This window comes from Pithys albifrons, chromosome 1 (genome assembly GCF_047495875.1).
Source record: "Pithys albifrons albifrons isolate INPA30051 chromosome 1, PitAlb_v1, whole genome shotgun sequence".
Classification (NCBI taxonomy): domain Eukaryota; kingdom Metazoa; phylum Chordata; class Aves; order Passeriformes; family Thamnophilidae; genus Pithys; species Pithys albifrons.
This window is the reverse complement of record NC_092458.1, coordinates 95,358,910-95,385,503: the sequence shown is the minus strand read 5'-3', so window position 1 is coordinate 95,385,503 and position 26,594 is coordinate 95,358,910. Positions and strand designations below refer to the sequence as shown.

The 26,594-nt window shown below is 41.7% G+C and overlaps 2 protein-coding genes across 2 annotated transcripts; one reads left to right on the top strand and one right to left on the bottom strand.

Moving 5' to 3' along the window:
* Positions 1-4,437: 4,437 nt before the first annotated feature.
* On the bottom strand, positions 4,438-21,407 carry CEP97 (centrosomal protein 97). The gene is made up of 11 exons (XM_071561543.1): positions 21,182-21,407; positions 18,735-18,877; positions 17,653-17,811; positions 17,152-17,253; positions 16,538-16,651; positions 15,457-15,623; positions 14,046-14,210; positions 12,854-12,987; positions 11,582-12,332; positions 10,472-10,547; positions 4,438-9,748 (listed from the first exon to the last, which is right to left on the bottom strand). Exons 1-11 carry the CDS (start codon positions 21,225-21,227, stop codon positions 9,041-9,043), a joined length of 2,565 nt encoding a protein of 854 aa, XP_071417644.1. The 5' UTR covers positions 21,228-21,407; the 3' UTR covers positions 4,438-9,040.
* A 54-nt stretch (positions 21,408-21,461) lies between these two features.
* RPL24 (ribosomal protein L24) lies at positions 21,462-25,604 on the top strand. The gene is made up of 6 exons (XM_071561558.1): positions 21,462-21,508; positions 21,623-21,698; positions 22,736-22,846; positions 23,992-24,128; positions 24,427-24,490; positions 25,477-25,604. The coding sequence occupies exons 1-6, from the start codon at positions 21,504-21,506 to the stop codon at positions 25,555-25,557; spliced, it is 474 nt and encodes a 157-aa protein (XP_071417659.1). The 5' UTR covers positions 21,462-21,503; the 3' UTR covers positions 25,558-25,604.
* Positions 25,605-26,594: the final 990 nt, after the last annotated feature.

The window sequence follows — 26,594 nt, the reverse complement described above, 5'->3', positions numbered from 1 at the left end:
GGCTGACAGGCCTGTAGTTGCTTACCCAGATCTTCCTCGCAGTGCTTTTTGTGGATTGGCGTGATATTTGCCACTTCGCAATGATCTGGGACCTTGCCAGTGAGCCAGGACTGTTGGTAGATGAGGGAGAGCAGCTTGGTGAGCTCCTCTGCCAGCTCCCTCATCACCCGTAGGTGGATCCTATCTGGTCCCATTGACTTGTGAAGTTCCAAGGGGCTTAGCAGGTCACTGTTTCCTCCTGGATTAGAGGGGGCTATTCAGCTTCTTATCTCTGTCTACAAGCTCCAGAAGCCAGTTGTCCTCAGGACAACCTGCCTTACTGTTGAAAACTGAGGTAAATAAGGTGTTAAATACCTCAGCCTTTTCCTCATCTTTGATAATTATGTTCCCCCCATGTCCAGTAAAGAATGGAGGTTTTCCTTGCCCCTCCTTTTGCTCTTGATGTATCTACAGAAAGACGTTTTGTTATCCTTAACAGAAGTGGCAAGATTGAGTTCAAATTATGCCTTTGTCTCTCTAATTTTCTTTCTACATGATCTAATTACATTCCTAAACTCTTCATGAGTATCCAGCCCTTTCTTCCACAGTTGGTAAGCTCTCTTTTATACCTTAATTTCCTTCAAAATCTCCCTATTCAGCCAGGCTGGTCGTCTTCCTTACTGGCTCACTTTTAGCACACTGGGACAGCCTGTTTCTGAGCATTCAAGACTTCTTTCTTGAAGCACATCCATCCCTCTTGGACCTCTTTGTTTTCAAGGGTTGTTTCCCAGGGTACACTCTGTACCAGTCTTCTGAATATGCTGAAATCTGCCCTCCAGAAGTCCAGCGCAGAGGTTTTATTGATGGCCCTCCTTGCATTCCTGAGTATTGAAAACTCTATTATTTAATGGTCACTGTGCCTCAGATGGCCTCCAACCACTGCATCTCCCACCAGCCCCTCTCTGTTTGTGAACAGCAGGTCTAGCAGGGCCCCACACCTGGTAGGTTCATTTACCAGCTGAAGCAGGAAATTATGCACTCTAGGAATCTCCTAGACTGCCTCTTCTCCACTGTGTGGAGTTCCCAGCAGACATCCAGCAGGTTAAAGTCACCCACAAGAACAAGGGCTGGCAATTTTGAGACATCCGCCAGCTGCTTGTAGAATAATTCATCCCCTTCATCATCGTGGTTGGGTGGCTTGTAACAGACTCCCATCAGGATGTCAGCCTTGTTGGCCTTCCCCCCGATTCTGGTCCACAGGCACTCAACCTTATCATTGGTGACCTCGAGCTCTACAGAGTCAAGAGACTCTCTAATATATAAAGTCACCCCTCCACCCTGCCTGTCCTTTCTGAAGAGCTTGTAGCCCCCCATAGCAGCACTCCAGTCATGCGAGTCATCCCACTAAGTCTCTGTGATGGCAACAATATCGAAGCTTTCCTGCTGCACAGTGGCTCCAGCTCCTCTTGTTTGTTACCCAAACTGCATGCATTAGTGTACTTGCACTGCAGCTGGGCTGCTGATTTCACTCTTAACTCGGGCTTTCCACCCTTAGGCTCATCTCTGGAGAGCATCATTTCAATCCCATCCCCTTTCAAACCTAGTTTAAAGCCCTCCTGATCAGCCTTGCCAACTTATGGGCTATAGTCCTTTTGCCCTTCCTAGATAGATGAAGCCCGTCTGATTTGAGGAGACTGGGTACCATGAAGTTTGCCCCATGGTCAAAAAACCCAAAATTTTGCCTGTGGCACCAGTCCTTTAGCCACCTATTGATAAGATGGCTTTTCTACTCCTCTCCTCATCCCTCCCAGCTAGCATAGGAACTGAGGCAAACACCACCTGTACTTCTGTCCCATTAACTAATCAACCAAGCGCCTTGAAATCCTTTTTAATTACCCTGGTACTTCTCCATTAATGTCATCACTGCCAGCCTGGACTACCAACAGTGGATAATAATCTGAGGGCCAAACTAGCTCAGGGAGTCTCCTACTAATATCCCTCACCCTGGCCCTGGGAAGGCAGCAAACCTCCCTGTGGGATGGGACTGGTTGACATATAGGGCCCTCAGAAGGGAGTCAATGACTACAACTATCCTTCTTTTTTTTTCTTATGGTGGTTGTTGTAACCAATCTAGTAGGGGGGGGACACAACCAGGAGACCCTCCAGACAGATCTGCCTCTTGTCTGTCCTCTGCTTGATTTTCTGGCTCCAGGGCCTCATATCTGTTCTTTAAGGGCACTCAGGGAGGTGAAGGGGGTTGGGAGGGGATTCTTTTACCTCTCCCATCAGGGACCTGTTTCCATTCCCCGCTATGCACTCAGTTTGCTCCATCTGTCTGATGGCAGGAGGGTCAGGGCTTCACCATGTCCTGCTGAACTTCCTTTGGGGTCAAAAGTGTGCAACTCCACCAGTCAGCTTCCTTCTCACTTTCCCTAATGCTTCTTAGCCTCTCTACCTCTACCTGGAGCTCTGCCACCAGGCACAGCAAATCACTCACCTGCTCACATCGCATGCAGGTGCCTCTCACACTGTCCTCTGGTACTAATGCCAGGTTCCAACACTCTGCAGCCACTGACCTGAATAGCTTCATCCTTCTTTGTGTCCTTTTTGGGCGGTTCTGTCTGTGTTAGCACACTCCTTGTGGTAACAGCAGCAGCGGCTTTCACATTTTTGGAAAGCATTGCTGGCTTTAGTTGAGTTGCAGGAAAGGAAAAAAACCAAAAGTTCACCCGAGAGAGCTGGGAGGTGGCTGTGCCCTTCCTGTGCAAAGTGTTGTGCCACACTCCGGGTCGCTCTTGCTCCCTGGAGGCGCTTTTAAAGCCCTCTAGCACCTGCTAACGACCCTGTCCCTCCCGCTCCTCACTCACCTGAATCGGTTCCCGAGGAACAGCCAAGCCTGAGCAGGAAATAATGGTGGTTACCTGGTAGAGATAGAAAGCAAAATCTCCTCAGGCACCAGCTTTCATTAGTACTATACAGTGTAGGTCAAGAACTGAAAACCACCTGGCTGTGTAAGCAAAACACTTTAAGAAGACAGTATTTTGAAAAATACTTGATATTGATTTCTTCCCCCTCTCAATAGAGATGTTTTGGCTACTGCTGAGCAGAGCTTACGTGGAGCCAAGGGCTTTTCTGCTTCTCACACTGCCCCAACAGCAAGTGGTCTGAGAGTGCACAAGAAGTTGGGAGGGGATTCAGCTCCTAGCACATACAAGGATTTCAGCCCATAAAACTGAAAGTAACTATTTCCATTTGAAAAAATTTTGGTCCATCCACTAGATATCCCTTTATTTTCCAAATGTAACCAAAAGTTTTAATGTCTGATCTTATTACAAATATGAATCAAAAACAGGGACAAGAGGGACCTTCAACCTGAACTCCTGAAGTGTTATGGTTACTACTGGTACAACACACAGCATTTAAACTTAGTAGTACAGCTTTAAGGTCTTTACTCCAAGAGTAAATGGCATTGCTCTTCTCTTTTCAGACCTATAATGGAGTTACTTTAACTATGACTATTTCTTTCTCTTAAGTAGAATCCTGGAATGGTTTGAGTTGTAAGGGACCTCAAGGATCACCTAGGTCCAACTTCCCTGCGGGGCAGGGACACTCCTGCTCATGGCAAGACACTAGACAAGGTTGCTCAAAGCCCCATCCAGTCTGGCCTTCAACACTTCAATGGATAGGGCATCCACAACTTCTCTGGGCAACCTATTCTATTGCCTCACCACCCTCACAGTAAATACCTTCACTAAAGAGCAAGGACAGTCTCACTTAAAAACCTCAGCTATTTTCCTTGGTGGAATGAAGGAGAAACACACAGTGAAGAGTTAAAAAATGCCTACTAACCTCCACACTCAAAATGAGTTAAACAAAACAAAGTTAGCTCTGTGGTTTGGGATTTTTTCATTTTTTGTTTATTATTTATTTTTTTAACCTTTGGGAGGACTGTGTTGCAGGAAAACATGACTTTCACATGTTTCTAAGCTCCTTGACTGTTTGTTTGTTGAAGCCTGAAAGGTGTTTAATTAATCTTCATTTGCTTAAGAACAGAGCAGGTATCTGACCAAACCAAAACGGTAGGAGAGGGAACAACACACTTGGCAACTGTGTTTCTGTTGATAAGCCCTTTCTCTTAATTGTCTTTATAGAAAACTATACAGAATGCTTCCAAAGAGCACAAAAACCAGGGCACAGAAACAAAGGACTGCAGATCATGAAGACCAGTTTCAGTGCTGTTGGTGAACACTTTTCAGGTACTCTACTACACCTTACCATCCTCAGCACTGAAACAGTGGCCATGGAATGCCTCGGCCGCACCAAGTAAAGAATGTTAACCCTTACCTTGTCATCAAACGCTTTCTGTTCCTAAACTTCCCATCTCCAAAAGTCCTTCAATCACAAGGTGATGACTACTAGCCGTAGGAGTAAAGATCAAGCACAGCTTAAAATTTTCAATAAATGTACAAATCATTTATTTAAAATTCAAAACTCAGAGATACAAACAAAATACTTAAGAAACAATAAATCCAGAAATGTAAACACTTATAGAAAATATAGGAACAGTACCAATTTAACCAGCCACAGAAAACAGAAAACAGTGAGAAGTAGAAAGACACATCAATGCCCAATTGTTCTTTTTTCTCAAATTCCAGTTTAGAGGTAGAATATTACTGTGAAAGTCTCAACAAAATTTAGGTCAGTAGAATTATGGTACAAGTGAATTTAGCCCATATACTTATTAATGTAATGAAGCCAAAAAAGAAGATTCTTACTGAGAGTTCTTATACAATAAAATTTGCTGTGGCACTTTCCAAGAGATAAAGCACCTGTCCTGATAAGTACTGTTCCATGTTTTTGCAAGAAAAGAATCCTGTGCTTTTTCCATTGCTGACATAAAGAAAACATTTAAAATAGACAGAAAGTCCCAACTTTTTGGTAGGCATACAGAAAACAAGTGTTTCTCAGTAACTTGTCCTAGAAAACCAATCTGGGGGGAAAAAGAAGTGTAACTATGAAAAAAAGACATTTTCAAAGACTTCATGAATACTAGATGCATACTTATTGAGGTGGCAGTCATCAAGGGGGGAGAAAGTGAATATAACAGGACTGGGGAGGGGGTGGGTAGCAGAGAAAAAACATGTCTTTTCCACTAGCAGGGGAACTGACCAGTGTTTATATTTTCTTGTCATTCAACTCTGCTACAATTTTATCCTCTCACGAAAAAGTGTATCTGTGTGAGACTCAACAGAACATCAAGTCCAGTCAAAATGACCCAGGTAGTCTCAAAGGAATGTGTATTTCATTTCACTTCATCAAATGGCCTGCTACAAGTAGAAATCAAAACTGGAATTCTTCAGACAGTATATACAAGGTCATAAAAACCAGAAACAATCTCCAAGCTCAAATACAAACATTTAGAAAAAAACTACCTGTTTTTTATATACAGAGACTGGCTGCTAAGTGCATTATTTAAACTGCTGCATGCAAATAGTAGAATCTATGGTTGTTTAAAAAACTTAACTATCAACAACTGTTAGGCTTCTGCAATTTAGTTTAACAAGGACTTTTTCTCAAGTACTTGCTGAAGGATATTTGTGGGTTAGAAGCAGCACAATAAATTTGCAGTCTTAATGCCTTCTTGCTTTATGGTATAAAACCATTTGTCCCTACCACCTTCAGAAAAACACACAAGAGTAATTTCTGCCACAGCCTAGATGAAAACAAGCTTGCCTAGGCCAACTATCTCATCTGGGGCAAAACTACTTGTGTGGTGCAGTTTAAATAGTCTGAGCTATATTTAGCTGATTTTTCTGAAGCAAATTAAAGAAGCATTTGAACTGTATTCACAGCAGAGCTGACAACACTGCCTGGCAAATAACCATTAGTTACCTCTCCCATTAACATTGGAGGATCAGCCCAGGACAAAACGCAAGGGACAACCTTTTAAGGTACGAAGTACATTCTTCTGTTGAATATGAAGCCTTGCAAAAGAAAAATGATTAAAGAATACAGTATTAATACTGCAAATTTTCAGACATGGCTTGCCAATTCCTTTATGAAATTTCTACCGTCTCCCTTTGTTGTGCACCCCTACTCAGATGAAAGAATATGACATACCTAGATTAAGAAAACTTACCTAGACAAAGGTGAGTAAATGTTAAGCCATGTTAACTATGATATTTCCACATCATGATTCTTTGAGAGCTCAAAACAGGATGGAAAGAAGACGTTTTTAAATATACATGCAGTTTTATTCCTTATTTTTCCACTGTATCCCTCCCTCATTATGTCTTTCTCAGTACGCACTTTAATGGTCAGGATGAAAACATTGTCTGTATATACAAACTAATTATATTTAACTCTGTAAAAACTAATCCAAAACTTCACCATTCTTTGATTTCTCTATATTTAGGCAACCCATCTTCTACATGTGCAAGATACTTTTCAGAACATCATAAAAAATGTTTTAATATTTCACAGTTTCCCCAAAAAAGTAAGATAAAGCTGATCATATGTTGGTACATGATTCGCTCTACCTGCATAAACCACTTTTGCATATACAGGTTACAAGTTAGTAAGGACTGCAGCTGACCTAGGCATTAGTTAAAATGTTGCCTTGTGTTTGTGCTTGCAAGTTCTAATAACAAAGGAAATGTCAAGAAACATCTAGGGCTTTCATGAAACATTAACCAAGTTCTCCCCCTCTGACACCTCCAAAATTCAAATTGTTTCTCCTCTTTCTAACTCTGCAGCAAAAGTGACAATACAAAATACTGAAATATCTATGCTTCCTTAGTGTCTTCAGTAAGTGAAACATTTTTATCCAGGTAGTGGTCTCGTTTCTCCCAAGTCTTGCATTTCACAGACTGAAGTAATTTATCTTTCAAAACCCAAAGAAAATCCTCTTAAAGGTTTACATGAGGTTTTAGTTTTGCCTTTTTTTTTTTAATGTAACATATTGACAGTCAAAGAGCCAAGTCCTATGAACTGCAGATACCTAAGCATGAGAGATGCAAACCCAAGTTCAGAACCTTCAGAGGACAAGGGGATGATCAGGTGGACTACACACTTCTTTGCACAGTTAATTAGATGTCACGATACCTTAATGCATCCATACCACTTTCAATACCCAAGAACAATTGTGCCCTAATTATAAATACAGTTATGCTACAAACATGCTGTTACTAGATTCAGTTAGAGAGATAGCACATTAAGAACCTGCCACTTCAGTGGTTTGTTTTGTTTCTTTTTTTTTTTTTTAATGTTACTGTGTGTGCAAGGCACAGGCAAATGTCAGCCTGACTGCTGTGGCAGCTCTCTTGAGAAGTTAGTCCCCTAGAACTTACTCTTTTAGGGGTAGGGAAAAAGATGATGGCTACTCTGTACACAGAGGCAAGCTTTCTTCTTCCAAGGTGAACTTCACCACAGATGGCTGGTACAAGTCCCATACACAACTTATGTTCTACAAAAAGGCTATTTTAAGGCCTCAAGCAGATACTGGCCTTATACCAACTCCTGAGTAGTGGCAAATTTCAGCTCAAAACCTGAAGTAGGCTAGCAACCAAAGCTTTTACGAAACCTAAATTTTACCAGGGAACGTGGCCCTAAGAGTTACTTTTAAACAGCACTAGTTGATTGTAATGACACCATAGCACCAGAAGTTAACTTGTGGTTCAGAGAATTACAATAAGCATGTGTCTGTATAACTGAGAAGTAAACATTAGCAAACTACTGAAACACTGGCCTTCCAGCAAACATTGAAAACCACAGCATTACCAAACTGAACTGACCCCTATAAGTCACAATATCAACTCTGATTTCACTCTGCGTCATCACAAATAACATGGGAAAACCAGATTTCCTTTGCCACTTTGTGGCATCCCTTTCCATTAAAAAGCCCAACACAGCAATGGCTAGGCAAGATACAAACCATGTTGCTTGCCCAGAGTTTTAAGTGGAAAGCACAGCCTAGGTAGCTCAGCATATCAGCTAACAGGAAAGAAATACAACTTTTTATCCACATCTAGTTGAGTGTCAAATACTGGACATACAGGGGGGAAAAAACAAGCGAAAAACCCAACAGAGATTTCAAGAAATATATTTAAGTCATAGCATTTGCTTTTATTATTTATACCTGTAGGTAGAAGAAGTTGTGACTTGTCTTGAAAGCCATGCAGATCCAAATCCCTCAGTGTGTCAGCATCTTTGTGGAGCGAAACATCCGCCACCAAGTCTGCTGCGGTAACCCAGCAGTGCAGTCTTGGAAATGATGTTCCCAAATCACATGCCCTTTAAAAATTCTTATTTACTCCTGGCTGCTGCTGATTCCACTTTGAGTCTTACCTGAGAAAGCAGGGAAATTCAACCCCAGGGAAAACAAAGGTCAAGGCTTGTTTGAGGCTCCCTGAGGTCTCTCCTGTAAGTCCTTGTTTCAGTGTGTATGTAATGACCTAATTACTAGTCAGGGGCTTCAAGTTATTTACAAAAAAGTCACTGACTTGGACACTGGTTTTCTGGAATGCATCTTTTATACACTGACAAAACTACCCTCGTTAAAGTCAAAAGGCCTGAAAAGCAACTTCTTTGATCTTTCTTATCAGACTGTATCCTGCCTCCTGTGACTGGATGCGCTGCCTGTATCAACTCTGTTTCTTCCCATATTGTTTCCTTCTTTTTGCAAAATAAGAACTTAATCCTTCTTTATAGAAAAAAAATCCAGTACTTACTAAGACATTCACTCAAGTGAATTTACAGCAAACACTACCACTACCACCCACACCCCCCAATCTTCAGAATTAATTTAATGGAAGCCAGTTATTAGGACACTAGATTTATGTTTGAAAATAAAGTGCAAAATAAATGTCACTGAGAACTTTGCTGATTTCAGGTTAGCATTGTTAGTGTCAATCCTCAGCAACATCAATAAAATACTAAGTACAACATAAATTGGTAATGTGTCAAAATCTGAAGTAGCACACGTGAAAAATAAGTTTTGTATAAATGGGAAAAAGAAAGGTAAGTGAAATGGAATATCTATTCCTTTGTGGAAATGAACCTATTATACAGCTATCCCAACAGGCAGCATCTGAAATGAAGGATCACAGTCCGTTTGCTTCTCCTCTGCTATTTCTGAAGTCAGTTTGTAGTTTTCTGATGTCTGACTGATTTCACCTCGGACAGGGGAAGATGTGTCTTGAGGCAGATCTAGAGAGACAGTGTCAGATGAAGAATCCTGGCTTTCTGCTGAAACGATGATTTGTGTACAGCTGCCCTCCATTTCCTCATTGCAAGCTGTCTCTTCATCAGCCTCTTCCAGCTGCTGAACAGATTTCAAATACTGCTGTATCAGTCCGTTGTCCTGCTCATTACTAGAGCTCTCTTTACTTTGCCCACACTCCCCATGGGCATCCTCTACATCTGAGGAATACACTGAAACAGAATTGCCACATTGTTTGACAGTTTCCATTGAAAGAGAGCTCTCAGTCCCTTGAGCTAAACTCTTTTCAGAGCTATACACATCACTGGCATGAGTCTGATCAGCTGCAGAAGAATGAAAACCAGAATCTGGGAATTGCAAAGAAGACTTTTCCTGAAGATCATCACTAGCTGGAACTAATAAAGCAGAATTAACGTCTGGTGGTGTTTCTTGCTCAAGTGTGGACGACTGAATAGGTGGCTTGGATGAGCATAAAATACTGGCTGAAGGAATCCCACGAGCACCTAAATTTTGCATCACTGAAAGCTGCCATTGTTGAAGGGATTTAACCTGTATAGTATAAAGACAAATCCATTATGAAGTGCCACTAAGAAAATATTTTGACTTCTAGAGTATTTCTTGCATTCAGCAACCAAGCTCTAGCATAAAACCCAAGAAAACTGACAAACAAAAGGCTTGCTACACCTTCAGGGAAATTTTGTTCTTCCCACTGATAAAATCATGGCTTTTAAACCTAGAAGCCCAAAACTGACAGAGCACACAAGCTCTCAGTTCAAGTACTTGAGGAAAAAGGAATCTTTTTAAAAAAAGAAAGGATGGGAAACCATTATGAAATAATCCATGCTTAAGAAAACAGTCTTATTTTTGGATTAATACCTTATTAAAATATGTACTAATAACTTTCCTACTTCAGAAATGAGTTGCTCACAAGCAACACAGCTTGAAACCATTTCCTTTGTCCTGGGTATTTGGCAGTCACATCACTCTTCACAGTTCTCCTATTTAGCTTCCCTTGCATTTTTCCTTCCTTCTCACACCAGGCCCCAATTTAGCTTTTAGTAACAAAACCAAAGCTCTTGCACATCCTTCTGAAGATTATTTTCCCCCAGAATAAGAATATAGCAAACAACATGGCAATTAGATTCCATTAAGCCACTCAAGTTATCATTGGAAAAAATGAACCATGTTGTCTATCTCTTCAGGAGCTACAGTATGAAATAATGCCTTTCAAATTCATATACAAGCAGAAAAACAACAGGACTAAAACTTTACCTGGTTCCAAAGAAATCTGACAGCTTCCTCCTGTACAAGCCTCCGCATCTTATCTTCCTCTCTTTCTTTTCTTAGTCTGCAAGAACACACACCAAAATTTAGGCAGCTAAAATAAGCAACATTTGGGTAACAAGAGCAACAAGAATACTTAAAATGTCTACTTATATAACAGCACTCTTCAAAGATACAACAGAGCCTAACATTAAGAAATTACTGCAGTCTGGCTTGCCATCAATACTCAGCTGCTGACTTCGAGTTTCTTTTTCAGTTACATTTAAATTCTGCTTCCTTTTACTGCAGCAATTTGTTGGCTTGCCAATAATTTAAGTATCTTTTTGTAAACTGAATCTGAGCTCTTATTTTTTCCCTGTGTAGCTATCACTGTTCCCCACCGAAACAGTGACTCTTCATTTCAAACTATGCTCTCCCCAACTCATACCTGGACATAGTATAGTGTGTAAGCATTGGGAGTTTCTAGAGATTCCCTGAGCACTCAAATGGATTCATAGAATTTTGTCACTTGTGATAATAAAGAACAAGTGTCTGTCAGACTGACAGTCCCAGACTGATCCAGAAAAATAAAAGTAAACCCAGAATTTCTGTCTTACAAATTGAGGAACTTTGATAATGATCTTGTCCAAACATGGATTCACAGCAACAAAAATGAAAACAGAACCAAACACAGAGGCACATTTTAAAATTGTATCACAAAAGGCAAAGGGAATTCTTCTTTTCACCAGCAATAGAGGAATGACTCAATATGGACACTTCATTTTATAGACTCTGTAATTGCTAGGAGAGAAGTGAAAACAAAATCCCACTCAGCAATTACTATTTCGGTTATCCACTGAAATATGCAAGTCCTGCTAATAGAGGAATAGAAAAATGTGTACTAACCCAAACCACTCATAGAAGGCAATTTGAGAGTAAGTGCATACTGTGCTTACCTTACAGGAAGTGACCCTTTAAATATAATCACAGTTTTATGTTACCATTGACAGGTTTTACTGTGAGTAGTTAGATCAAGACCCATCTACCTGTTCTGAAATGCCCTGGAACAATGGTTATGTTCATATATATTTGAAAATACACAGCATGACACCAACTTACTTTTCTATTTCATGACTTAAGCAAATGATGTGCTCCTGCATTCTGTTCAGTCGAATTTCATTCCGCACTTCCTTGGCTCGAGGATGGAAGTTCCTTGTGTAAAATCCTCTCCAGCAAGCTTGAAGCTTGGTAGCTGCTTTAGTCATCCTTTGCAGATCAGCTGCACCATGATCGACAACAGCTAACGAATCAGAACTTTCTCCTCTCATCTGGTCAGAAAAGAGAGGTTTTGCTCCTGATTTAGCACCCAATGAGATGCTGGGGTCACTGTGCAGAGCATGGTCTTCAGAGGATGCTGAACAGTTGCTGGTATTGGCAGCCAAGCTACCTGGTCTCAGGTCAGGAGAAGGCAACACCACTTGGATATTCTCTTGCATTTCCACACTTCCTACTGCTCTGTTTAAGTGCTCTCTTGTAACACAAGAAGCTTCTTGCCCGTTAGTTGTTTCTCTGTTATTAACATCTCTCACACATTCAATCACTGTATCATCATCATCATCTAGGCCCAAACTGATTCCACGCAGCTTCAGGTCCAAAGCAGGAGACACTGGAGACAATCCTGAAGCAACTGGCATGAAAGTAGACTCTGAGGATAAAAGGCTGCTGTTTAGTTTGTCTTCGTCTGTCTGTATATCTTCAAGGTATAGATCCTTGTGAAAACTTCTTTCAAGAGGACAGGTGTTCTTTACTGCATAGGAATGATCACTCTTTGCACTTGGTCCACTGCAAGAATTCTTCTGGATGACAGGTTCTAGATGGGCAGAAAGCCACATTCAAGAGTTACAGCATTTCAATAACATATCTTCATGCAATTCATAGCAATTCACAGTCTGGTTTTGATAGTTAGCACCTGGGTGTGTAAGATGATCTAAAACACTAGTAAAGATGAGCATTATTTCTACACAAGGAAAGTAACTCCTTACCACAGTAACATCCACAAACCCAGCACATACTGGATACAACAAATTGCACAAACTGCATCCCCTTGGAGAAATCACACTTTCACAAAATGGAGAAGTCAAAGTAATAACTCTTTAGTTTATTGGATTGTGTTTTTCACCTAAAAAACCTACTAGTTTTTCAAGACAAGAATAAACACAGAAAGGATTTCAGAAAACAAAGTGTAACCTCAGTCGAAAAAGTCTTCAAAAGCCAATAGAACTAAATAGTAACAGGGCCTTACTCTGAAATTATCTCCACAAAGTTATCTATGTTCAAAAGAAAAATGTTTATTTCCACAGGTTAGATCACAGGTGTAGAATAGCCTCTTACCACTTCCAAGAGCCATCTCTGGTGGCTGGGCTGGACTGCTGTGTTCATGAGCAATTGGCACAGTTTTGCTGGGGGCAGAAGATGTAGGTGGTCCCTCATTTTGGTTTTGATGCATCAGCTGTCTCTGGTGGAGTCTAAGCACAAAGTTCCACAAATTCTGTATTTCTTTTAAACGTTTTCAGTACAGAACACATCTAAAAAAATGTATCAACTACTTCAAAGGAAACAAGTGATCAAAACATTCCAAACAAGAGGCTCCTTATGCAGATCCCTATACCTACAAGACATCAACAGGACTACTCACACAGAAGGGGATTGCACAGTCTGTTCCTGCACCCCTTCCTCTTGCCCCTTGTTCTTCATTACATGTATCAAAAAACTCCACAAACAAGAAAACACAAAGCCAAAACCACCCAGCATGCAATTCTGACTATAGACTGAAAACCATGAAGTACTTATATTCACAAGGAAGGCACGCAACTATTTTAAGTTTTTATTGTGGAATACATTATGCCTGTAGGTGTAAAGGAGTCTGAGGAATGGAGGGAGTGTCTTCTATGTTTGAAAGTGACTGAATCAAGGAATAGGTGTCCCCATTACTAAATGGACAAAATCCTATACAAATGAACAAATATTGCCACAAAGCTAAAATCATCCTTTACAAACCCAGAGAACACACAGGTTGTTTCAGCACAGCTATATTTGAAGATCATGAGGTACAGGTCCAAGTGAAATTGCCCTATAAATCATATATGTGTGGGCATATGTATATGGGTGGGGATTTGGGGGCATTGCTTTTTCTGCTAAGCTTTTTCTTTTGTTTGATGGTTGGGGTATTTTAAATTTTAAGAGTTATATTTAGCAAGCCAGCTTCCTGAATTTCTCCCAGAAATATTACGTGAATGTCAGAGCACTTAGCTGGACGTTCCAAGGTCACTATGCTTTTTTTTTGCATCTTCTCCTCCAAAAATGGCCACAACATTTCTATAATTTCCTCCTGAAAGCCAATCTGCACCAACAACTTCTCCTTCCAGATGCTTCCAAGTTTCCAGGCCTTTTGATGAGATACCACCCCTCTGCTTGCCACAAGACTTTTGTTGCCCAACTTTCTAACCACTGTATCTAACACACAATAAGACACATAATTACGTTCTCAATTACGTTCTCTAGGAAACAAACAGTAAGTTCTCACCTTTGCTTACTCAGTATTTTTTCCAGTTTGGCATCCTCTTCAGTCTGGAGTCCGTACGAAATGATGAGAGGACAGACAGTGGCCAAGTACTGAACAAGCTGAACATGCTGCCCAGGTCGGTATGACCTTCCTTTACCTTGACTGTAGAGCCATTCTGCTTTCAAACTGTCAGGAAGGGGGAAAATGGTCACCATTAATGAATGGCATAAATCCACTAACACTCCTTTCACTACTTTTCCTCTAGGGGATACCCAAGAGCTAATCTACAAATCTTATCAAAACTTGGAACGTATGCACTGCCCAGAGGAACTGGGGATTTCATTAGCAGAATAATGAATAAAGTGTTCCCTCACATAAGCATTAATGAAACAAAGAAGCAAAAATCTTTCCAAACCCGCAGTCTCTGCTTTGCGCGCACGCATGTGTGTGTGTGTAGTCTTTGAGTACTGAAAACACATTTGTGTCAGTGAATTTATCAGCAAAGTTTTCACAGAAACAGAAAAATTCACACAAACATGCAGAACAGGCACAGAGAGCAAATTTTGATGAGAGTATTCAATAACTGAACTCTGTCTTTAAATTAAATGCACTTCAGTCTAAGAATATTTAATATAATACATCTACATATAATAACACTGTTAATACAGAAAACTCTATTAGACACAAAAAAAAAGTCCACAAATGTAACAGACAACTCTTCAGGAAAGTTATAACATTTTATGGTAAAACAGAAATAGAGTTGGTTTACCTTTGATCAGGAAGGCAGCTTTTCACTTTAGTAATGGATTAAAAAAGACAATCATGTTGTGGAGTACGTTCATGTACTGGACTAGAATAGCCCAGTTTTATCCAGTGCTTTTACTGGATCAAACTAATGTGCTTGGACTATTCTGATGTCAAGAACTTTTTCATACAGGTATCATAGTGGTATAATAACCACAATGACACAGTAACAAGTGATTTGAGCAAGATAATGTTTAACTAATTGATACCAAACAATGTCAAATGTAGAAATGCACACTCAAAGAAGATCCTTCATCAAAAGGCATGTTTGAGCTTCTCCCAAGTTACAGCTTTAATATCTGCTGATTGTCACATTCTACAAAGAGGCTGATAAATTGCTACCACAGTTTTGTTTTGGAGAAGTGCTGCTGTGAGTTTAATAACAAAAGCTTAACTTCATACTTCTACATAAACAACCTTGTCATCTTATAGATAATTACAGTGTAACACGTGACAAACATAGCAAAAACAACAATGTTAACTGGCCTGTATCTCCTATGGCCATTAGCAACACAAATATAATTTCAGCTCATTAGCACTTTCCCATTATTTTCATTATGTTAGAATGAAATTTCAACTTTGCCAAATTTTATTTAATAATCGTTGAGATTTAATACTATTATGTCACCTTTCCTTCTGAGAAATCACATATCCATCAAGAACTTTCAGGTTCAGACACCAGCTGACAATATATGGCCTGTAGTCAAAGTCAGGGACAGAAGGTGTGGCCATCACACAAGGATTGTTCATTATTGACAGCTGTTCCAGCTGACGAAGAGAACTCAGGAAAGAAACCTTGAGAAAACAAGACACTTCATTAACTAAACCCACTAAATGCTTACAGAACATACCACATATCCCAGATGCAGCCAGACATCTCATGCAAACCAACAGAATTAGAAATATATCAAAAATCACATTTTCTTTTTGAACACAGACATCATCAAAGGACCTTCTATCAAGTACTGCCATTTTCCCATAAAGTCTTCTGAAAGTACTATTAGCCCTTGGAAACTAACCCTTAAATCTGGGAATTGGGCCTTATGTATAAAAAGGCATAGCATTTCTATGATTCTAGTTTACTATAACAGGTGTTATATTTTGACCAAAAGAAAAAAAAAAGGCAAGCCAAAAGCTGGAGAAACACTGTCCTGTTTTGAAGAGAAAGGTATTATCAAAACAAGATTTTTCTTCCAACATGAAATCCCAACCAAGAGTTTTGTCTGCTACTTAATTAAAAACAAACAAACAAAAAACAATAAAGACAAAATTCACGGACAGATTATTTCTTTCTTTTATACTGTGTTTGGGAAATAGATCAGTTGCAAAAAGTGCAATTCAAACCTCTGTTCTAAACACAGCAGCTGCAAAAATTCTCTGCAGCAATTAATCAGCTCAGCTTTCAACTTTCAGACAATCATAAAAAGCTATGAATTTAGTCCTAAAAATATACTTTTGACAGCCTTAAATAACAACAAACCATAAACACAAGGCAAAGTTTCTTTCCAGGCCAAATTGTAAAAGGTATCACCTGGCTCATGCAGCTAATACAAGTCTAGTTATTGCATACAAACTATTAAAAGTTATTTCTACCAGCATGGGGCATTTCAAAGAAGACAAACCCATTTTCAGTTGCAACCTCAAAAAAATTGCTCAACTACTGCTTTCAGTCTACCTAAAGACAAGGCGTTGTATTTTCTATATGTTACCTCATTTAAGTCTCTGATTTCATTTTCTGCCAAAGATAAAACAGTCAGACTCTGAGGCAGGCAAACAGGGGCAGTGCGAAGTGAAGTTATAATATTTCCATGTAGCAAGAGAGTCTATAAAATAAAAACATGGAGATGAAATGCATGTTTGATCAACCCCCCATATTCCTTGTTCAGACAATCCCTGCAAAAAACATTCAAAAGAATTAAGGCTTTCTGGTCACAGTCACCAAAAAATGTATTTGGAAACATTTTTTCTCTACAATGTTCATGCTAAAAGAGTTAACAATATGCTTTGTCTTGATTCATGACAGAAGATAAGAGAACAAAGAGCTATGAAGAAGATATCATCATTATACCTTTATCAAAATCATTAGAGTGGTTATAAAAAAATCTCTGCATTGGTTCCTGCAGCTTGGAAACAAGGAAAAAACCTCTTGTGCTTTCCTTTAGATATCACAGTAATTCACTAAAATGCTTTAAGAGCTAGTTTGAATAATGAATGTGTTTAAAGGCAGCAATTTTCACAACAAATTTTTTTAAAGTCAGTAATTTTCAAAGCAGATTTCTTTAAGTAAAGAATGTAATGAAAACAGAGATAAAATAACATTTACCTTCAGCGACGTAAGCTTGGAGAGATCACCTAATTGAGCAATGTTATTGTCTGACAAATCAAGATGCTGAAGAGACAGACAGGAATTGATTTGTTCAATGACCTACAAAAATAAAGAAGTCAATTACTCACCGTAACTCACTTTTAGTCACCACATAAAAACAAGTATCAATAATTATAAATTATTTTGAAAGCTAAGAAAACCACTGGATAAGTAACCCAAAATAAAAACTATGTTTTAGCGCAGTTTAATTTTAAAGATGTTAGTTCTTTTTCCTACTTTCAGGACTATTTCCTTAATATATTTTGACATCAAATATTTTAATTTTTTGAAGTAACTCTAGTCCAAAAGTTGCCCTCTTCCATTTCATAAACCAGTAGATGCAAAACATTAACATTTTTGCTTCAATCAAAACAAGAAACACAACCAGATTACTTTGCAGCACTTTTCAAATTTTTACAAGACTACATTCCAGAAAATGCAAAAGACTAAATAGTTTACCTTAAGGTTATTTCCCGACAAGTTTAGCCATTCCAGGTGCACCAAATCCTTCAGCCCTTCCACGTACCCAATACTGTTATGAGGCAAGTTGAGCACCCGGAGCTTGGTCAGCTTTGCTACACCCATCATTCTCACCAAGCGATTGTTGGCTACAGAGAGCTGGAGATGGACACACAAGGAAAAGAAAGAATTTTAACTGCACAGACAGAATAGGGTTTTATGTTTAGCAGTTAAAAATCTACTCCAACAAGACTGTATTCAATCTATGTATTTATTTTCCAAGTAAATATCACCAACAAAAAGCCCGCAAGAGGCCAGGAAATAAATGACTCATCAAAGAATGTCGCCTTCACAACTCACTCTGTAAACTTAAGAGGGAATTCTCCTAGCAACAGCTAAATGAGGGAGAAAGAATGAGGAATTGTGTCATATGAAAACAAGATTTTAAAATTAGAACTGCCAATTCATTGTGCAAATTGTTGCCCCATTCCTGATGCAAGATTGCACTTACTGTATTTATGGCAGAGGACAAAATGTATTTCACAGGATTATCAAAAATTGTGCTGCTAACAGGACTGTAAATCACAAACTGTTTAAAGAGCAGATCCTGATTAGACACACACTTCAACAGCGTGACCATCCAGCTGGCAGTCTGGTGAAGGTTTGTTGTAGCAACCAACCCCACCTCTCCCATCTCAGTTTAACTTGTCTACAGAAGCCATTGGGCAGCTTTGAGTTTATCTGGAGGCACTGTCAGTGACAACACAAAGTTATTTTTAAAGTTACAAAGCCTAGGTATTCAAAAATAATTGGTATCAAAATGTGGGTTATCAGTGACTTTTCTAAGTGTCCTTATGATGCCCTCCCACTGGGATTTATTTGGTTCATTTTTAGTTACCTGGGTAATTTGCAGCACAACCAACTGTAGACTGAAAACAAAGCTTTCTATTTTAGCCATCTTCTCTTTTCTTGAAGTCAGTAACTGCTACCTTACTTCAATTACATAATATGACCTTAAAGAAGATGATGCTAACACCACAGTATTGTTATTTCACAGCAATTTCAAGTCAAGTAACACTGACCTGCATCAGATTCCTGCATTTCTCCAGGTGTTCCAATTTAATTATCTGGTTTTTGTCCAGAATCAGAGTCTGAGTATCAGAATCACAGGGTAAGGTTGGACCCAGTTTTTGTAGTCCTTGACCTGACCAGTTGACTACCAAGCCTTAGAATAAAAATGAGAAAAAAAGACAAAAAAAGCACCTTAAAGTTTGTATATGAGAACATGGTTTGAAAAATCAATGCAAGATAAACAGATTTGTTTTATAATATATGCAGATAATTTGGAAATACAGGTTAACTTTCTTTTCCATGTAAAAGTGAAAAAAAAATGCTTCAGTCTAAACACCTCACAGTAACTGATCCAGTCACTGAAAGACATGCATTCCAGACTCTGTCCCAGCAAAGAACTCCGGCAGAGTTTTGGGAAAGTCAGTAACAGTGAGAAGCAGACCAAAAAAAAACAACACCAAAAAACCACTCAGACTGTGATAGCTAAATTTAAAGGTGTGATCCTCAAAACCCCAAATTTCGAAAGAGGCTAAATTTTTTAATTCTTCAGAGGCTTTAGGCTTTGAGCAGCTTGGCAACTACTTACTTGTAGGCATTCTATCTAAAGTAAGAACCCATTCACACGGCTATACTCCTGCACTGGTGGCATTGGGAGGAACACATTGTAAATAGGCTAGCACACCATTTAATTAATGGAACACACAATTAAAATGCTTTATGCAAGAAGTGTTACTATATAAAGTTAAAAGGCAAACATTTGCCACCTACAGGAGCTTGAATGACTTGGTACCCACAGCGACACCCAATAATAAGCATTTTCACACATTAAGTCTCTGCTATATATGTTATGTACAAACATCATCGTAGTGCTCAGCCATCTCTTACTATCTGCTTAGTAAATAACAGCCTTTTGCAGCAGCATATCCCAAATAGTGTTGTTACCCCAACATGTAATACATATTAATATTCTTACAGTTTACAGGCTTTTAGGCTTTAGTTATGCTATGGATGGAGACCAACATTTTTTGCGTGCCCTTTTTTCCACTGGAGAACACGCTTTTCTAAGAAGCATTCCTGATGACATTTCATATTTTCCCATTGTTTTTCAGATTCACAGCTACCCCAGGAGTTTTGGAGAGCAGTAATGCAGAGCCAGCAACACCAAAAACAGTCATACTCCTGTCTTTGCATATTCAGGAAGATGGTACTGCATTTCCCACTTAAGTAGTCACCTCTGCAACCACTCGGTCACTTCAGGTAAACAGACAAATTCTGCATCTGCACATTTATCTGAGGGTTTGTTACAAAAATTCACAACCAGCCCCTGAGAACCCAGTAAAGAGGCTTGGACCTACAGTATAGAAATACAAGAGTAATCCTTTTATTCATGCACATGAGGTGACCCATTCAAACTGGGGCACCCTGAATGTGGCTTTCAACCATTCAAGTACAACATGATCTGACTAATTGCTACTTTATACACACACATCCACTTGCCAAGAAACTGTATTTCTATGGCAGCATCATCCACCCGATTCTCTACTGATCTAGGCATGTCTGCAGTCTTGCTATAGTCACTTATCTGTGATGCCAGTCAAGAGGGTTTCCCACAGGTGTTAAAGAATCTTTGGATGCTGGCTTTATCTCTGTTGTCTGGGTGTATCCTTTATCCTTTCTGAGCACCCTTAAGATTCAGAGAACCACAAAGCCTTGTTTCAAAAGGGTCTGTCCTTCTCCTTGCAACAAGCTGCAGTCCTTTACTTTGCTTGCTAAAGCATGAACTATATATGTATATATAGTCCCTCCATGCCTGGAAGCATTCAAGGACAAGTTGAATAGGACTCTGAGCAACCTGGTCTAGTTGAAGGCATCGCTGTCCACAGCGGGTGGGGGTGGAGTGAGCTGATCTTCCAAGCCAAACCATTCTATGATAAATATACAGCTCTAAGAAATCACTACAGTTTCATACTATAAAACTCATTGGTGCAGTATTTCGGGAACGAGATTTCCCTAGCAGGTATTCAGGACGCAAAAAACGTTCCAGAATTGCGTGTTACTCGTCTGGCAGGCAGCAAGGACCTGCACCCTCCGAAGAGGGGCTGCCTCCCCAGCACCGCTCAGCCCTCCCCTGGAGGGAAAATGGGCCTTATTTCATTCAACTCCTACAGCTTCTGCAATGCTGCGGGATTCCAGCACGACGGACAGCCGCCTGTGCCGCCCGAGCCCGGCGGGTTCTCCGGCGGCACCCACTCGGCCCTGCTGGGCCCGCGGTGAGGCCCGGCCTGGCCCCGGCACCGCAGCGGGAGCGGCCCCAGAAGCGGGAGCGCCCGGGCCGCCGCACCCGGGAGCGGAGTGGGGGGGACCCGCCGAGCCCCGCGCCCCTCTGGGGCTCTCGGGCCCGCAGCACACAGCGCAGACCCCACCGAGACGGCCCCGCGCCTGTGCGGGGCTGCCTTACCCGCTCCCGCCGCCTCGTCCCCCACTCTGGCCGCGGCGGCCTCCATGCCCCGCGCCTGACAGCGCCGCCGGGCAGCGAGCGCCAACCGGGCACACCGCGGCTTTTATCCCGGGCAGGGCGGCGCTGCCGCGCTCGGAGCTGTGCCCGGGAAGGCCGAACGTGCCGCTGAGCGAATCCCCACCCCTCCTGGCCCTGCCCGGCCCTGCCGCTCAGCGCTCCGCCAGCACCTCCTTCCCTCCCGCCGCTCCCGTCGGGACCCGCGCCGTCCCTGGCCCCGCCTCCCAGCCCCTCCCCACCCCCGGCCCTTCCAGCCGCCGCCATCATGAAGTGAGAGGCCTCGCCGCCCCATCCCGCTCCATCCGCCGCGAGGAGCCCCCCGCGGGGCTCCGGCCGCCCGGCCCGGGCCCCCGCGCCCTCCCCTAACTCTTCTCTCCCGCGCAGGGTCGAGCTGTGCAGCTTCAGCGGGTACAAGATCTACCCGGGCCATGGCCGGCGCTACGCGCGCACCGACGGGAAGGTGAGGCCGGGCCGAGCCCCGGGCCCTGCGGGCGGGAGGGCGGCGGGCCCCGCACGCCTCTGGTGCCCCCGGGGGCGCTGCGGTGGGTGGTGCAGAGTGCCGGGTGTTGGGTCATGCGAGGCTGGCATCGGTACCCAGTTGCCGTCATTGTGCTGCTCCGCAGAGCCAGGCCGTGCTGTGGCGTGGGGCTGCGGTTTGGGATGCGCTTTGAGGCTGGGCTGCGTTTTAGGGTTTAAGGATGTCTCAGAGCAGCAGGTGTAAAATATCAAAGTTGTGTAAGTTCCTCTTAGACATTCTTCATCTAATGCTGGGATTCGCTGGAGCCAAGAGCTGATCCTGCAGATAGTCTGGGTATAGATCACTGGGGTAGAACAGGGAGGAGAGCACTTTCAGGGCGTCCTGACACACACAGACAGGACTGTCCATTCAGGCCTTTGAAAGGAGGGGTTAGGTTTTGAGTATCCCAGCGCAGTCATCTCCTGTAAAATGACAGCTAAGGAAATAAACTGAATCCTCGTGTGCTGCTCTGGGAATTAGGCTAAACTTAAAATCGAATTGTATAGCTAATAACAAATCAGTCTGCTCATTCCAACTCGTGTTTTAGACAAGCAAGTTTGTTTAACTGTGCAAGAAGGAATCGGGCAGAGTATTGCTCTCCCTGTGTTCCTTAGGCCAAGCTGTGACTCACTCCCACATACAGGAAGTATGTAGTTAATTGAGGACAGATATTTGGAAAGTGTGATGCTGGATATGGCTGTTCATGCTGTGCCTAACATACACAGCAGCAATGGGTGTAAGCAGTAGTTTGAGCTTTCCTCAGAAAAATGAAGTTGCTTCAGAATGCCTTGTAAGAGATCAGTTTGGTCAATGGTATAAAGTTCCAAACTTTACATATTTTTAATTAACTTCTAAAATTTGTAATAATCAGAGTTGTCTTAAAGAAATACAAAAGCACCACTGTTAAAAAGCACTGACTTTAAAGAATTACTTAATGCAAACTGTGATAATGTCTTTCACAAAACATTTTGCCTTCACAGGTGTTTCAGTTCCTGAATGCAAAATGTGAGTCTGCATTCCTTTCCAAGAGAAACCCCCGTCAGATCAACTGGACTGTTCTGTACAGGCGTAAACACAAGAAGGGACAGTCAGTAAGTACATACCAGCTACTGGCTACCAAAAGATGTGGTCTCTATTCTGTTAGAGGGCACTTGAACACACTGCTGTTCAGCAGAAACCTGACCCACACAACCAGGATGACAACTGACCAGTAAGGACGAAAATGTGAGCGCAGTTTCGTGTGTTGATACACTGTTTGTGTTTGAAAGGTTTGCAGTTCAGCAAAAGCATTGTATTGGGGTTGCAGACTTCCTTGAGGGGCCACTTAGAGCCACAGTAAGTTCAGCAGACCTTAACAATTGTAGGAATGGCATATGTTTTAAAAAACTAGTTTTAGGGAAAGGGGGTAGTGCTGTTTAATATGCAGACTTTCTGAAAGTTGATCTTGTAAACTTGTTGAATGGTGACAGCACGAGAGATGATTTGGGGGTTTAGGGGCAGGAATGGCACTTTTCACGTACTCTCTTTGAAAACCTTGGGCTGTAGCTTAGTAGAAGGCCTTTCCTCTGTAGTTGTTATTGCATGAAAAAGAGGAATCACTAAGGCATGTAGCCTGAGGTATTTCCAATGCTCTGGTTTAAACTTGCAGAGCAGAAGAGCATTTAGAAGGATTCACACTGGTGCTGAAAGTGTTTTTACCAATTTGTTTGAAGATGAAAAGTTGATGGTCAATGGCTTAGACTGCTGCCCAGTACCTTATCCCACTTGAACAGGTGTGGAGTGTCTCTGTTCAGGAGATTGCATCAAATGGACTTACTCCCTCCCCCTATTTTTTTAATCCTGTGAGTTACAGAAGGCTGAACTTCTGATGTTCTTGCCAAATAATTTTTTGTACATTGCTGTAGAAGCCTCAGAGATGAGGGGAGTAATGTGTGCATCTCAAACACTGATAGCCAGGTAGCCATGAAGCCAACCAAAGATTGTTAATTGTAACAACCAAGGATTGTTGGTAGTAACACACTGGAAAAGAATGGCTGGAGAAGGGGGCCATACAGAGGTAGGGCAGCACTTTTCTGTAACCAACAGAATTCTCCAAAGTGAGGAGTAAAATTCTACTTCAGTGTACGGTTTTATAACAGCTTCAGTCTCAATAGCACCTTGTTTCTGTAATTGTCTTTAGCCATTTATTTAATGTCTTGTGATGGTAATTGTTTGTCTTCATCTTGTGCCATTTTAGGAAGAGATCCAGAAGAAGCGCACGCGCCGCGCTGTCAAGTTCCAGAGAGCCATCACTGGGGCCTCTCTAGCTGAGATCATGGCAAAACGAAACCAGAAGCCCGAAGTCCGCAAGGCGCAGAGGGAACAAGCTATTAGGTGAGAAGGCAGGGATCAGTGGGGGGGTTGTTTCTTTTTAATCAGGATATTTGTATGCAATATTTTGGTGAGAGATGGTAGCAGCAAAGAAGGGTCTCTTCTTGCTCTCTCCTGTTGCGAAAATACTTTTTTATCACACACAGTTGTGCTATCTCTGCACTAGTCTCCCTAGGAGGGTAGTGAATGCGGAGAAGAAATCTGCAGGAATGCATCCCATTCCTGATCCTATAGTCCTGAGACAAATAAACAGTGAATGGCAGACACTGATAACTGTTCCCCTTTTTCTGTTAATTAACAGGGCTGCAAAGGAAGCCAAGAAGGCTAAGCAGGCAACCAAGAAAACAGCTGTTTCTGCTGCAAAGGTGAGATACAGTAGGCAAAGAGAAATCATGAAATGGAGTACACCACCTTGTAACACAATACACAACATTCTGCTGCAGCACTTAATTGGAAATACATGTTTCTATTTTGAGAAAGCATTTGCATATCTTTTTCTTCATCTGAAAACACCTTGACCAAACTTCTGTACTAAAATTAAACCCAAATAGCTGAACAGAATGGACCCTTTTTACAGAATAAGAAAATACTACACTAAAACAACTTTCAGGCTGTATGTCAGAGATGTATGTATGACCAGACTTCGCAAACGCAGTTTTGGGCAGGGCTCTCTCCCCACGTGGGTGTGCCCTTCCAGCCTGCACAGTGGATGTTTTAGGTGAGGCACAGTGTGAGCAGAACTGGCCCCACCGTTTAAGTCCTGAGGTCCATTTGCCACGGCCGAGCGAGGTCGGACAGTGACAGTGAAGTCCTCGGGACTGTCACAGCACCCGGGGCTGACGCCGCTGAGCATCCGAGATCTGACGGGATGGGATGGCAGGGAGGCATTGAACTCCCAGGGGACGGTCCCCACTGAGACTGGAACTCAGGACCTTGGGATCCAGAGTCCAGAGTGCTCTCCTTTACACCACAGGACCGCCCATGTCAAAAATACTTAGCAGATAAAAAAAAAATTCCAACAAAAAATCAAACAACCAAACTCCCAATAACAATAACAAAAAAGCCCCAAACTTGTCTGGTTGTAACATCTTCATTATCCAGGAGCTTGGTAGCAATAGATTGATGAGTGCCACTATCTGTTTCATTATTACTTATGAATTAGTACCATATGCTGGCATCATGCATGTTGTAGGCTTAGTGGTATGTGTGTAAACATCTGTTAACATGATTCTCATTTGATAGATTGTAATTCTAATCTCAGTTACCTAATTTCTGTCACGTGTATATACAGGGCTTTCAGGACTGCAGATAAATTGCTTTTCTTCATTCATACGTCATTATTTCTCCACAGGCTCCTACAAAGGCAGCACCTAAGCAGAAGATTGTGAAACCAGTCAAGGTTTCTGCTCCCCGTGTTGGTGGAAAGCGCTAACTTGCCAAACTGTTGGTCGTGCTGAATAAACATCTTACTAACTTCCATTACCTGTGCCATGTTCTCAGCTGTGTTGGATCCACTGAAGAGAATGAATCTGTGAAATAGCCATGTCTGGTTTTTGCAGACTGAAAAATATCTTACTGCTATTAACCACTTGTTTCTTAGACAATCTCTTGTATTAGCACATGTTTCCTAAGTCCTTTGAGTGGCTTAGTGGCAGGCAAGGTGAAGCTGATGTTCAGGGAGGAGCATTCTTGCTGAAGGAGACAACAGGACATAAGTTTATTCTCCATCTGTGACAAATGACGTAAAAAAGAGGTTTCTAAGCTCAGAGATGCAAACTGAAGTGAGGGTGAAGCAGTGCCATCTGTAAGACACTGTGAAGGTCAGAGCACTTCCTGTGTTGTGGAATGCATGTAGCACTGTTTTAAAGAATCAAAGGAGAAATAGGTTGGGAAAAGGGAATGGGTGGTTTCGTGGACTGTGTGGCTGTTAGAAAGCTTCAGATAGAACTGCTGGGTCAGGAAGCAACAAAATGATGGATTGCTGGAAGCTGCTGTCAGGAAAAGGATGCCTGTGATGGCTGAATGAGTTCAAACACAGCTGACAGTACATGCCCACTTAAAGCCGATTTAGGTTCTACTGAACTTCCAGAATGCCGATGTGGGTTTCCTTAGTAATTCACCCTGACACCACTAGAGGGACTGAAATTCCTCATCATAGGAAGTACCTGTCTGCCTTAGCAACGGCTGTGCAGACACAGCGTGCCCAAACCCTGCCATAGTTTCTCTGGACAGCAATAGCCCATGCAAAACAATGTCCTCTGACTTTTTAGAATCATATCAGAAAACAAATCATCTCTGTTTTCTGGATGAGCTACTTCTTAATTCCCAGATGTTACATCTTGATGGCTGTTAGCTTTGAGAGCTTGGCTTGTTATCCTACTACACTGGTTCTCACAGTTCTGCTTCCTGCAGTTCTCTTGGGCTTCAAAACCACAATGGCTGTAATGGGCACGTTGGGCTATGGGCTAT